This window comes from Cynocephalus volans, chromosome 3 (assembly GCF_027409185.1).
Source record: "Cynocephalus volans isolate mCynVol1 chromosome 3, mCynVol1.pri, whole genome shotgun sequence".
In the NCBI taxonomy this organism is placed as follows: Eukaryota; Metazoa; Chordata; class Mammalia; order Dermoptera; family Cynocephalidae; genus Cynocephalus; species Cynocephalus volans.
Window position 1 is genome coordinate 28,587,186 of NC_084462.1, and position 14,949 is coordinate 28,602,134.

Below are 14,949 nucleotides of genomic sequence, written 5' to 3' on the forward strand. Positions count from 1 at the left end.
TGGTGTTATCAGCACCACACTCTCCCAAGTGAGCCACGGGCCAGCCCTATTTTTATTATATTCTTAATGTAGTACTATTTTGACTAAAAAGAATTTACTGTTATATCAGTTTTATAAATATCAATGCTTTATTGGTCTGATAATGGTTATACTAATGTTTATACTTTAAAAATACTGTTCCTCTTCCATTTTATACTGTATATATTAGCTCATATTAACTGGAATGTTTTTCTGGCTTCATAATGTGGTTCAGATTTCAGTAGAGAGTCTGGCTTTTATCTAATTGCCTTAAATTAATGGATTATTTCACTGCAGACTTAAGTAAACAGGATACTGCCATCTTTGGCATTCTTTTTAAAAAGTTCTTTTTTATTATTTTTCTTTTCATCCAATTGCAATAACAGAAGTAAAGATGAAATTATGAAAGTTAGAGAGCAGTACATATTCAATTACTGGACTTTTCTAAAACTGTGCCTAAATGATGATCCCTTTCTCTTTTTATCTTTAAAGCTCAAGCTATAAAAGCCAAAGGCCCGGTGACGATCCCATACCCACTTTTCCAGTCTCATGTTGAAGATCTTTATGTAGAAGGACTTCCTGAAGGAATTCCTTTTAGAAGACCATCTACTTATGGAATTCCTCGCCTTGAGAGGATATTACTTGCCAAGGAAAGGATTCGTTTTGTGATTAAGAAGTAAGACCCTTGGACTCTTTGGTCTAGTTACTGGATCTTTTTTATTGTTGACAAATATTCCTTAACCACTAGGGCTATATTTAAGTTAAGTTTGAGTTATGATATGCATGGGGTTTTTTTCTTTGTGTACAAGATTGTGTCATTCGTGCTAGAGTTGGCTTTTGGAGTATGAATATCTGCCCATACTTGACTGGCATACAACTGTCACTTTCTCACATAATTTCCTGATGAGTTTGTTAAAGAAAGTAGTACAGTATCAGGATTTTAAGTCTGAAGTTTTTACAGCACATATGGGAATATATGGTTTAAAATTTAAAGTAAATCAGAAGAAGTAAGAATGGAAAGGAAAACTAAGCAAAATGCTGTAAATTCCTCAGTGTTGACTTTAAAAGTGTAGTAGCAGTTTTGGAATTTCTTTTTCATAAGGTAGGTGCAGCAGTCAGAGTTGGACAATTCGTAATGGCAGCCACATCACACACTTTCATATTTTTCCTTAGATTGTATTAAATTACAGCAATAAACGGTGTAGAAAACTAGGAGAGCATTCATCAACAGACTTCAGCAAACGTAGATGTAAGCAAAACTATTATAGCCATAAAACAATACTAAATGTATTTGGAAAAGAAAACAATTGGAAAATAGTTGTCTAGAAAATTAGAAAATATGATTGCTAAACCAAATTTTTAAATGAAAGGGCTAGAAGATTGTTAGTCTGGTAGATTGTAAAGAAGATTGAACATATGGGACATGAGGAAGGATATTGAGTCCTCATCTGGTGACATCTGACTAATGGGAATTTTTAAAAAGAAAAAAGAAGGAAAGTATTAAAGATGAGTAACAGTTGTTTTCCAAGCCTGGAAAAATACATGTCTTCTCTTTTGAAATTACCAAGCAGAATATAGTTTTAGTACTCTAAGGATAAAGAAAAAATCATTAGATTTCAGAGAGAATGAATCATTAGATTCCAGTTCATCCATAAAGACTGGAAATCACACTGATGATAAATTCTGAGCAATAATGGATGCTGCAACACTATTGAGCAATTCTTTTCAAGTTCTGAACAAAAATGATTTGAATCTCAAATTCTGTAGCCAATCAAACTTGCCAATCATGAATGAAAGCAAATACATGGAAGAGGTAGGTAGCAGCTGGAATGTCTCCAGTAGTAACAAAAACTCTTACTCAAATTGACCTAATACAGTAAGACAGTCATCTCGTGTGGCAAAGAGGTCAGAGATAGAATGAGGAAACTGCTACTGGGGCCTGCTTCTATTCTTCTCTCCACTCTTCTGCCCACATGCTGATAGTTTCCTTAGTCTAGCAACGAGCTGGGTGCAGTAGATCCTGGCCTCATGTCTAGGAAGTAGAGACAGCAGCTACTGTATTTCTCTCAGAGCAAGAAAACCTTGGAGTATGGCCACTAGTTAGAATTTTCTAGTTAGAATTACGGGAAGTGGGGTTTGACCTACAGCCACCTGGGAAAAGATGGCCTTGTCCGGGCTCTCCTGGTAGGTGTGATGCTTTAGTACATCTGTGGCCAGGCCATTTGCCAAGCTTCTGAGGCCACCTGTTAGATAAAGACGTTGAAAGTCGCTATGCCACTGCTCTTTATTCTGCTGCATCTCAAGAGAATAAACTGGGACAAGTTGGATAGGAGTTGTTGGGTGTAGCACGCAGCTCCTGAAGAATCCCATAGTGGTGGCTTCTAATCTGAATCCCTCTGGTAAGTGTTCCATGAAAGTGAAAAGCCTAACTGACATCACAGCAAAAGAAAGGTTTTCTCCCCTTACATCCAACCTGGTCGCTTCGCTTGCTGAAATTGTCACTTAAACAGTACCCAAGGAGTCTTTTCTGCCTTTTCTACCATCATGAGCGCCCACCATGGTGAAGTACCTTGCACAATAACCACTGCATCTCCTTAGAGGAAGCATTTAATTAAAAACAATCCTGAAAAGCTTCTTTTGGAAGTTCTTTTCTTTTAGAAGTTATAACTGATCTGTCAATCATGGATGGCATTATTGTCCATATTGCAGAGAAATACATTAATATGTCTGCAAAAACCAAGTTTCAGAAGCTGAGCAGGGCTATGTGCTGATCAACCCCTGAAAGGGTTGATTTTCTGTCAGTGAAAATTCTTAAACATGGGGCAATAATAAAATGCTTCATGAGCAGGAAAAAAAAAAAAAAGAATTAATGTCAAGTGCTTATTCCTAAAGCAGGTACAAGCATGGGAAAGGTTTAGATGAAGCCAAAATCCCCAGCACGGTGTGTTTAGATGAAGCAGAAACCACCCCCAGGGAGTGGAGAGCGACTTGCTTCTGAAATGTGTAACTTTCATTTTTAAGTCCTTCTATAGTGCGTGTTTTTTGAGTCAAGTGCATATGGTAACAGATTTTTTAAAAGTTTTCTGATATATCCTTGAGGTATAAACAGTGAACTCTGAGTAATATAGTAGAATAATAGTCATTTCATTTGCAGTAGTGTTCACCTTCATTACTCCGGTACTGTAGAGAAAATGGGGAAATTTTAAACCACCTTGATAAATATTACATCCTAGCAAACTTGCCTCTGTGTCAGTATTAAATAAAAGAATGACAGGAGCTTTTGAGGTTTAACTAAGATGAAAAGAACCAATAAGATGTCTCATAGTAATTGATAAGCTGTCTTCCACAGGTCAAGTTGTTGCTAATGGGTATTTTTTTCTTTTTAGACACATTGCAGTTTAAAGATTTAGTGGTTTCTCAGGAAATTGAATCATAAACAAAATGGGCTTCTTCTGAAAAAGCTTGATGCTAGCCAAAAACCAGAAGCAAGCATTCCTCAATCCCTAGTACTCTGATATACTAATTAAGTGTATCATTTTAAGAATTTTTTTGTACTGTCACTTTATTAAATTGCTTGTTTTTTATCAACAGCGCACTCTTAAATTGCTTGTTTTTTAATTTGTAAAAAGTTGAAATTTTTAAAAGATACAACATTTAAAGAAAAATATAAATTGTTTTACAGGTTTTGTTGATGTTTGATAATTCTAAAAGCATATATAACTAGTGTATTTTTGGATGCTTAAGTATTTACCTAATCTTATCACAAGGTACTTTATGCTATGCATATCTTGCTTCAGGATTTTTCAATATGGAAATCCATCTTGCACATTTAAAGAGATTGGACTTTTTAGCCTTTTCCTGAAGGTTTATGTAGTGAGTCTTGATATAAGACTAGTAACTTCATTCAGAAGGATGTTTCTACAGAGTTTAGTAAACGTTTTATTTCACAGCCCACTAATATTGTTCAGATATTATGTGTACTACTCATGACCCCCTTAGTTTAGGTCATTACAACAGTGTACAGTACAGTGATAATATGGGATGTGTAAGTTTGTGAAAATTCCATGTTTATGAGTTATGTTTTATGGGCTGTTTGGTTATTATGAAATATAAGGAAAACATGTATCTTGTCCTGCAAATGAATGTTAATTTATATATTTATTTATTTATTGAATTTTTATGCCAGTTTATAGATGTGTGGAGGAAAGTAGTCTTGAATGTAATGTGAAATTAAAGGATCCCATTTAAAGTTTTTGTGCTGTGCTCACAATACCTTTGCGTTGCAAAGTTATTTTACTGTGAGGACATGTGCTCCATGAAGTACCTATGAGGTAATTTGCAATTACTTTGCTTTATTACTCTGTAGAAACCTCAAATTAAGATTTAATTGTGCTCAAGCACCAGATTGTCTTTTCTTTTTAAAACTGGCCTTGGTGACTGGATAATTAAATATGTACTAGTGGTTATTAATTTGATAAGTATTGCCTAGGGAATATTTCATAACTTACTCTCATCTTTTAGACATGAACTTCTGAATTCAACACGTGAAGATTTACAGCTTGATAAACCAGCTTCAGGAGGTAGGAATCACATCAGAACGTTATGTACAATGATGTACTACTTGAAGAGACATTTATTTCTTCTTTATGGTACCTTCCATGTGAAGCAGTGTCTTCGTTGTATCTTGTTACAGAAAAATTCACATTGCTGGACTTCTAATATTCCCTAGAAGAATAAATTCATTTTCTTATTAATAACCCATTATAAATAAATGTAATTACTGAATTTCTGTTTAGACAGAACTAAAAGAACCATGTCTGTTCTCCTTTTGAGATGCAAAATTAGTTAACTGGCACAGTGTGTTGAACAGTTCATTATCTGAGTCTACATTAATCAATTGAAAAGCCATTCATCTGATGTATATTACACCCAGGACATAAAAAGATTTACTTCTCAGAAAATGTAGCGATGGGTATCATCACTTGCTTGTCAGACATGTTTGGAAGGAAACACAAACACAATTTATTTTCTTGCTTGCCTCTGTTCTGGAGTGGAGTGCGCTGGGGACATAACAGAATGAAAGTCACACCGCTTAGATGTGTATAATGGATTTGCCAGCACTCTCATACCACTAAATTTATCATAGCAAAAACTACCTACTAGTTTTTGAGTAAACAAAGTTCTGCTATTTTCTATTAATTTTGGTTCTTATTCTTTTTGTTCAGTGTCAGCATTGTTTTAATAATAAGCACATTCTGAAATCTTAGAAGTAGTTTTACTCACAGAGAGAGGAAAAATAATACTGCTTTTTTTAATAGTTGTAATATTTAATTACCTAAGTTGTTAAAGCCACCAAATTGATAAGATTTGTATGTTTGTTACTCTTACAGTAAAGGAAGAGTGGTATGCCAGAATCACTAAATTAAGAAAAATGGTAGATCAGCTTTTCTGCAAAAAATTTGGTAAGTCTAGTGTTTTTCCCCTTTACTAAAGGTGTATTACAGAATTGTGTTTTTGAAATTTTGTTTGTTTTAGGTAAGTAAATACAAGGAATATGACTCACCTCCAGTTTCTTCTTACTGTCTTTTAATATGTATTTATTACAGAGTTTTCATCCTAAACAAAAGGGGAAAGAATAGGGTAATGAAACCCTGATGTACCCTTTACTGAGCAGTTTGTTTTTATATATATACAATATAAATTATATAGTTTAGAGCATTTCACTGTTTTCCTTTTCTCTTCAGGCCTTTTAACCATGTTAGTGTGCCACTCTGGAATAATGGAGAGCACTTCAGTAGCAGGCCATCTGAAAGTGCAACATGACCCACACTGTCTCTCTTATCTTGCTTCTTAAACCCTTCATAAACTCTTGAAATTCTCAAGTTTGGTTTATCGTTATGACATCTTTTGTTGCCCAAAGTCACTCCCTTTCTTTTTTTATACTACTTCTCAGCCGAATTCTACATGGTTAAAATTGTCTTTCTTCTTCTTCTTCTTTTTTAACTATTTGAATGGGAATTTCAAAACTTGTTGACTGTTGGTTTCTTGTCTCATTCCTGTCTCATTTTCAGTCTCTTATGCCACCTCACCTAGCTCACTCCTGAAATTTGGGAGCACTAGTCCAGAGCTTAGTTCTGAGCCCTCTTTCTTTTTTCTTACTGTGCTTTCTCTGCAGGTAGTCCCACTCTATCCTACACCTTAAAGTTCTTAGCCCTGCACACTCCCCTTAACGCCAGACCTTTATATTCACCCACCTGTTTGACACCTCTTCAGACTTCACATGTCCTAAATAGAGTTCTTGATTTCCCCTCTCTATCATGTTCTTCCCCCAGTCTTACCTCATGCTTTACACTCTACCCAGTTACCCGAGCCAGACACCCAGGAGTTACCCGTGATTTCTTCATTTTCCTCCTTTCGCATGCACTCTAACGAGGCCTGCTGATTCTGTATTTGGAACATACCCTAATCCTACCCTTTTCTTCTTTACTGCTGTCATTCTAGTCAAAACCAGTGCCACAGAATAGCCAGATCAATCTAATTAGATATATAAAGGGAGCGTGCCACTTTCCTGTTTCATAATCTGTAATGGCTTCCCATTGTACTTTGTAACAAACTCCATGGTCTGTGATGTGGCCTGCAGGGACACAGATGAGCTGGTTAACCCTGCCTTTCTTCTAATATCCTCTTGTTCCTCTTTCCCATTGGCTCACTCTGTAGCAGCCACAGTGACCATCTACTTGCACATTTATTTTTTTAAGGCCGTACCTGCCTTGGGACTGTTGGCTGCAAGTGTTGTTTATGGAATGTTCTTACCTTGGATCTGTTTGTGCCTCTCCTTTTTACTCACATCACAATTTAAATGTCACCACATTAGAGAGGTGCTCACTGACTACCCCATCTAACATATACCACAAAGCAAACAGTATCCCAGTATCCTTTTATTTTCTTCAAATCACTAACGGTTGTCTTTTCTCTCACTATGAGACAGTAGCGCTGACAGTCCAAATCTTGTCTGTCTTGTTTACCACTCGCGCTCTGCGTGGTGCTTGAGCAGGTGCTCAACAAACGTTTGCTGAGTGAATCCGTGTCGTTGAAGTGTTTTCTAAGCCAACAGAAGTCTCTGAGCCTTTCAATCATGTAGCACACATAGGGCCTCATTAAATTACAACACTGAGGGACCGCAGGGAGTACAGAAGGCACCCCATCCAGAAGAGCCAAGGAGCTGTCCTGGGTAGGAGAGCTGCAGTGGAGACCAGTGTGTGTGGCTGCCACAGAGCAGGGCTCTCATGGTTTCCTGAAGCAAACCACTGGAGTTTTACCACCCAAAGGCCAGGTCTCCTGGGCAAGGAGTCTTGTCCTATCGATGCTCTCCAAGAAGGGTACATGAAATGGAGCTTTTAGGTGCAACTCAGTGGCAGCTACAGAGTCAGGTCACTAATTGTGTGTTATATGTAGAACTCATGTATTTAGTTTTTAAAACTAATTATACTGTTTTAACTCCCTGAGAACTTAATGCATTAGAAAAAGTCAGAATTTTATGTTTCTCCTCCTCATCAGTATCCTTGGCTATGCAGTGTGAATATAGGACCTTAGTGATATTTTATCTCCCCTGATATCTGCTCAGAAATTAGCCAATGAACACTAAGCTTCCCCACTTTTAAAATCGTCATATTTCTGAAACACCTAGTAAAGTAAATCAGGTGGTGAACAATGTTTATCATTAGAGATGCCACCATGATGTCATTACGATTCATGAGTAGGCGACATGAAAATGAGTATCTACATGAAAAGGCATCAACTTTGCCCACATGTTGTTTAGTTCTGGAAAATGAACACAATTAAAAGCATCAACCAAACTTACAGCATCACTGGTGTTTGCCAAGCAAGCTGACTTGCCTTTCAGAAGGAGGAGGCTGTTGAGGAGTTAGTTTGCTCACATAAAGGAAAAAGTAGCCAATGGAAAATGTTTTGGCTTTTTATCATAGCTAAGGAAACAGATGAAGAGTTTACTAATCATTATTTATAAACAGTAAAAGCTGGGCTCTTTTTTTTTTTTTTTTTAAGTGTTGCAGCTTTAGGCAGGTCTAGGAATGTAGCTACTACAGATAGTGAGAACCAGTAGTATCGCTGCTTTCTTTAAGGTCCTTGAAAGGGAGACAGGAAAACTCAGATTCCAAGTACTGACAACTCATAGTATTGGGGAAACATTCACTACTTCTGACAGCATAATCCTTCAGTCATTTGGCACTTGTGAACATCTGTGTGTCAGGTGGTATGAACTTGGCAGTGCAGGAGACAGCGCCCTGCCCCCGTTCATTCTAGAGCACTTCTGGTAGTGAAACATGCACAGTAAATCAACAGGAAATATTTAATATCCCCGAAGGTATTAAGTGGTCTGGGAGGAAATTAAGCAGAACAAGGGGAATGGGAAGGCAGGGGTGGGTAACTGGGGAGGCCTCGTGGGCGGGGTGATGGACAGGTCATGTGGCTGGCCTTTACCTCTTCTGTAACTTCTGCTCTTTCTCAGCTCCAACAAGTTGTTCTTTTTTATTCCATAGAAAGTATGTTAGAATGAGGTTTATTTTTTGTTGTGTTTAACAGAATAATTATACTTAATATCACTCCAGGTGTGACTGTGAAAGCCTCTAACCCATTACCTGTTGTTTTTTGTGGGCATATTTTTTTTAACAGCTGTGATCATTATTACATCTTGTACGGTTTTTCAAAAACATAATCCTTGCTTATGTCAAAGACTTTTCCTATACTGGACCTTATCAGATTTGGTGTTAATAACATGAAGGAAGAAATTAAGATAGAAGGCTTTTAAATGTGAGAGGAAAGTCAATTTAAGAACAAAGAAATGTAATTTAACTTGTCAATGAGCCACTTTTTAAACCATCAGGTTGCAAAATATTTAAATGTTACATACAAGAGAGTGCAAGGGAGATCCATCTGGTAGTATTTAAATTATTTGAATCTTTCTTTTTAGAGTTCTGTTTGGATGTGGTTTCAGAGCAGGGATTAGTAAATTCGTTTTTACTTTTTTGTTGTTTTTGTTGTTTTTGTTTTTGGCAGCTGGCCAGTATGGGGATCTGAACCCATGACCTTGGTGTTTTAAGGCTGCACTCTAACCAACTGAGCTAACTGGCCAGCCCAGTTTTACATTTTTTTAATTACAATTTTTATGCCTATTCAGAAGTAGACAAAATAGCACAGTGAACCCCAAAATACGCATTATTAAGTTCATTAATTATTAGGATTCTCCCACATTTTGTTCATCTATCTCTTTCCCTGTTTTTCTCCCTTTGCGGGAATATTATAAAGGAAATTGCAGGCATTAAGTCATTTTATCTGTTCAGTGTGCATCCCTGAACAGCACTGACATTTTCTTACACATCCTCTGCGTCATTATTACACCTCAGAAAATCAACAGAGATTTCTTGATACCAGCCCACATGCAGTCCTTAATCAAGTTTCTTTGTTTCTCTGAAAAGTTTCTTTAAAATTTTTGCTTTGAATTTGGATTCCAGCCATGTTCATGCATTAACTTTGTTATGCCTCTTTTAATCTGAACCAGCCTCTGCTTACTGTTTTTATTTCCCATTCCATGAATTCTTTGCAGAAGTTATTTCCTTTTAAAATGGCGTACTCACAAGGCTTAAGGGATAAAGAACATTGGTGTCATGGTTGTAACACAGATGAAAGTGTATAGCCTGCAATGAGGTAGTGTGCAGCAGCCACTGAAAGAGGTGGTCACTGTTATCAAACAGCAGCAAGTCTGCTTCCAGATACTTGAAAGATTAGTATTTAGGTTGTGCTCTTTATTGTCTGTCATGATTTTCTTTTCTTCCTTTCTTCTTCAGGATATTGAAAGAAAAGTTTTAATCTTTTAAGATCTTAGAGCTATTTTAGATTATCTACAGTTGTCTTAGATTGGAGCACTCACATCCACTAAAATTTAGCTATTGATTATGGGTCATATGTACTTTATACATGGATCATATATACTTAGAGCCTTTTCTGTGCTGAGTCTATTTCAATATTTAGTAGATATATATGTTTCCAGAGTGTTTCCAGCTAAAAAAAAAAAAAAATTGACATGTGCCTTGCTTTGGATTATACTGAGATTTCAACACAGACTTAGTCTCCTGAATTGCTTTGATTTTCTTCAGCTGAAGCCTTGGGGAGCGCTGAAGCCAAGGCTGTACCATACCAGAAATTTGAGGCACATCCTAATGATCTCTATGTTGAAGGACTACCAGAAAACATTCCTTTTAGAAGTCCCTCATGGTACGGAATCCCAAGGCTGGAAAAAATCATTCAAGTCGGCAATCGAATCAAATTTGTTATTAAAAGGTAAGATTATAATCTGCAGAAACAAATCTGATGTGCTCCCTAAGAGCTGATTAATTTGATGAAGGTGGGCCTTTTGTTCCTCTCTCAATAGTACTTCCTCTTCATATCTAAAATATGAAGCATTATGTTTAGATTCATTTATTGAGCAAATGTTCATTTATCACAAGCATCAGATGTTCAAAGTGTCTCCCATCCTTGGGAGACTTAATACAAAGATAAATGCACTGAAGTGTTATTGATCATTTTAGGGGGAGAAGGAGAGGGTATCACATCCAGGGTGGTTAGTTGTCCATACAGAACGGAGGAAATAATATAAGTAGGGGCAGGGAGATGTCATAGACATCTGTGTTCACATAACTAACCCATTCTGTGTGGAGTGGGCGCTCAGGTGTCCAAGTGGAGGAAGCCTTAGGGCCTCCAGATGCAGTGGCAGTCATTAAAACATCTTAAAGCAGATTCCTTCTAAAATAGGTTGGGTTTGCATTTGAGAAAGATTATTTTGGCCTAATTTTGAAAGACAGCAGAGTGGGTAATTTAGGTACAGGGAGTAGGAACAGAAGGCCCATCTTTTAATATTCACAGAAGGAATGCTGAAGGGTTAGAATCTTCCTTACTGGTTGGGGTTGTGCGTTTGTGTATATTTGTTGAGACTGAGTTATAAGAGAAAGGAAACACGTTTAAGATGACACAGCTAGCTAATTTTAGCTGTTCTATGGTATGGTTCACCTAAGATTTAGAGGCATGAAGTTGAGCTGTTTGCAGGGGGAAAGCAACTCTCTTGCACATTGAAACATAAAATGCCTTTGAAGATATCTAGATGGTCCCACCTGAATGTATGAAAATTGCTATTTTCAAAATAAACTGGAGTTGCAAAAATGATTTCTTTTTGCCCACTGCAAATGAAGGAAGAATGGACCATATTTTAAAATAATTGGTAATACCTAGCTGTGGGAAAGGCTTTTAAGTTGTTCCTAGAAGCTCTTTTACTAATATCAACCATATTCTACAGACCAGAACTTCTGACTCACAGTACAACTGAAGTTACTCAGCCGAGAACGAATACACCAGGTAAGAGAGTTGTGGAAGCCTTTGTAAAAGCTTAGATCAGTGCTTTTTTTTTTTTTTTTTTTTTTTGAGCCATGGAACTCCTCTTTCATCCCTCACCTCCCAAAAGAATCTTTTATACAAGCTCTGTACAGGCATTCTTTGATTTATCGGTGTGAACTTAAGCAGTTTAGGGGATAACTCAAGCTTTAGATCTCGCCTGTGCTGTCCAGTGGAAATAGAATGTGGGCTGCTAATGCAGCCTCATGTGTAGCTTTATATGTTGTAGTAGCTCCATTTGCGTGTTTCAGCCTGCAATCATGATAAATAAGCACAGTGACATATTTTACATTTATTTCATACATCTGTATTCTTTATTGATAATCCAGTATGTATTTTAGACTTATAGCACATCTCAAATCCACCTAGCCACATTTCAGCTGCTCAGGGCTAGTAGCTGCCATATCAGACCATACACATTTAGACCTAATCTTTGTTCATTTGGACCCTGTTCTTAAAATGACAAATACTGTAATTCTAGCCTGTACACTGATACCACAGCACAGTAGAAAAGAACTAAGAAGTGAATTTGTTTTATTTTCTTTATTTGAGCTCCAAGAATGCCTTTATTTCTTTCCCATCTTTCTTTTTTGTTTGCTCTTGCATAATGTCAGAAAAAGTGACCACATTTTATAGATATTCTACCACCTTGGAAACTTTGGTTTCCAAGAACCAATAAATAGCAATACCCTGTTGTGTAAAGTTTGATGTTGCCAAGAAGTGAATGTTTGAAAGAATGTATGAATCTCGACTGTGCATTAGGTGTTCCTAAATTTGTGCTGTTAATCATTCTTTTTAATTCTAAGGTGAGCTAATGTGCAAGTTTGAATTATGGGTGTGTCCTAAAATGCTGATCCTTCAGTTCTCTGGGTACCTGGGGGCAATTAGTAAAGGTCAGCCAGTATATGAAATAGATTTTGTGTGTATCATGGTATGAAAAGTGGTTGAGAAATACTGTCCTAGGAAAATGAAATTATCCCATGCTGGGAGTTCTTGAGTGAGAAGATATAATCAGTGCTTAATTCATAGGTTAACCCCCTCAGCATGTTTTTGATTTAAGCAAAGAAGGTATTGGTGATAAATGGAACATTGGAAGTGACACATTCTTTGCTAAGGGAAGTAATGGGGAAAGAAAATATTCCCGAAGGTAAATCTGAACTTGATGAATAGCTGTAGGAGTCTTCATTTCTCAAAACAAACCTCAAATTCAAGCTTTTATTAAAACAATCACTGCTTTACTAAAAAATGCAGTTCTAACAATGACTGTAAAAACTGAGAATGCTGAACATGTACCATTGAAAGACAGTGCAGGCACCACAGAAGTAACTCCAAGGATTGGGAATACTATTTTCAGCTGTACTTGATGTGCTGTTTTCAAGCATAATTGAAAGGCCCAGTTATCAAAACAGAATCTCAATTTTCCCACTCATTAACAATACTTGACTTCTACCATTCATAAAAGACCTTGGGAAAAATTTAAGGTTGTAGTTCATCATTCCAACAAAATACGTCTTGCCCTGCCAGTGGACCAGACATTAGTGTTTTGATGGGCCAATTCAAGTAGTAGACTACATTACAAAAGAATTAATCATTTGCCACCAGAGATGTCTGCTTTAAACACACTCTGAGTGCAATTTGTCCTCAATTTGGTTTAAAAAAAAAAAAAAAAAGTCACATGTGAAAAAGTTGAGGAACTATTCAGGTAATTCAAGTTTGTAGGGGAAGAATGGGGACTTGGCTCTTGAGGGGTACGAAGATCTTCTTGCATTGGAGAACCAAATGCCAGAGAAGGATGTGTTGGATAGGGCAGAAGAGGAGGCAGGGCAGCAAGTTCACTGAAGCGACCTTGGGGAAGGAGAGTCTCGATGTCTCATAGTCATCAAATTTGGTTCATACCAGAGTTATTTCCTCTGGCTGAATGGTTGGGCTACTTTGAAATCCAGAGGGAAAAAGAAACTCATGTTAAACCCTTGAGAATGCTGGGTTTTCTTTTAAAGAAAAGGGAATGTTATGAGAGAATATTTTGAAGCCACCAACCTTTAGCAGTATTTTTAGAACTTCTCCAACATTTCCCACTGCCATTGTCAGCAAACACAGTTACCTTACACTTGTGTGGTTCTTGCACTCTTTCTACCTTTTCCTCTTACTCTCTTTCCCTCTCCTGTCCAATCACTCCAATTATCTTCCATTGTCTCCAAGTCTCCATCCATTCTCTTCATCCACAGCCCTACCAAACAAGCCCTGAATACCTGTCCAAGTAAGTGACATCCTACATGTCTTTCATAACAGCTTATAGTTTTTTATGTATTTTTATGTTACATTTAAAAGGTAATGGGTAGGAAATAAACCAGATTGTAGATGTGAGTAATGTTGAGTAACAGCTCCCTAATCCCTTTACCATTTATTTCTGATGCCTTGATTAGTGAAGTTTTGCTTTGTGTGAATTTTGAGGCACACGTCGTTAGATAAAACATGGACTGCCTGTATACAAAGCAAATAAAAGTAAAGCTGTTCTTGCTGGATGTGGTGTGGGAGCCCGAGAGCCTTATATTGCTGGTAGTGTTCCCTGATGTGCCTCCAAGGAGGTGTGTGCTGTGCAAGCCATTCATTATGAGCACTCTTCATATGAACAAGGGTTTCTGTATTTACAATGTGAACTGAGATTAGAATTCTGTCTCCCTGCAGTTCTTCTGATACTTCACAAGTGCTTAACACCCAAAGTTTTTTGTTTTTAAACAAAATTGAATTAAGAGCATCACTGGAAAGAAGGGTATCTACATTCTGGTCCCTAAATCCAGTCTGATTTGTGTCAGAACCAATAAATAACAATATTAATTAGATCTATTTTTGCTTTCCAGTCAAAGAAGATTGGAATGTCAGAATTACCAAGCTACGGAAGCAAGTGGAAGAGATTTTTAATTTGAAATTTGGTAAGCAAAATACCGTGTTTGTGTCTTAATTTAAAAACATAAATGAAAGGCTATGTTCTGAATGAATTATAGAAGTTCAGGACTTAAAGAAGGAAGGTCCTAGAAACTGGGTTTTAGTTTATTTCTGTTACTAAACTTACTACTTAAACCAAGCAAAATACTTTTGTTTCTCTTGGATTTAGTTTTCTCATCTGTCAAAATGGGAGAGGAAGGGAGGAGTTGGGCTTAATCTCAGTTCCACTGTCTGTACTTCTTATCTGGATAACACTGGTATGGCAAGTAGGTTTCATCATTTGTTTCAACTTAGATTTGTTGACAGCGGTTTCCTGGAGCGCTGTCTTGAGGATTCTGAGGAGGCTCAGCAAGAAAGAGTTTTCAGTTGATTGGGTGTATCTGTCATGGAAAAGGAAGTAAGGAGTGGGGAGTGATAGCAGTATTCCTGGGCATTCCTATTCATTATTTTAATAATCGGTATTGACATTTTGTGTCCTAGATCAGGAATCGTGAATACTCTGCTTCTGATCAGTCTAACTTAACAAGT

The 14,949-nt window shown here is 37.0% G+C and overlaps 1 protein-coding gene and 1 pseudogene across 1 annotated transcript in view; both read left to right on the top strand.

The window, feature by feature from the left end:
• GTF2I (general transcription factor IIi) overlaps positions 1 to 14,949 on the top strand; it is a 94,136-nt gene that overhangs the window by 60,451 nt on the left and 18,736 nt on the right. Inside the window, exons 15-20 of the mRNA XM_063088838.1 lie at positions 511 to 694; positions 4,540 to 4,598; positions 5,409 to 5,480; positions 10,191 to 10,374; positions 11,384 to 11,442; positions 14,337 to 14,408. Coding sequence (XP_062944908.1) covers positions 511 to 694; positions 4,540 to 4,598; positions 5,409 to 5,480; positions 10,191 to 10,374; positions 11,384 to 11,442; positions 14,337 to 14,408 — 630 coding nt within the window. The remainder of the gene's footprint in view (positions 1 to 510; positions 695 to 4,539; positions 4,599 to 5,408; positions 5,481 to 10,190; positions 10,375 to 11,383; positions 11,443 to 14,336; positions 14,409 to 14,949) is intronic.
• On the top strand, positions 2,180 to 2,789 carry LOC134371678 (ATP synthase subunit O, mitochondrial-like; annotated as a pseudogene).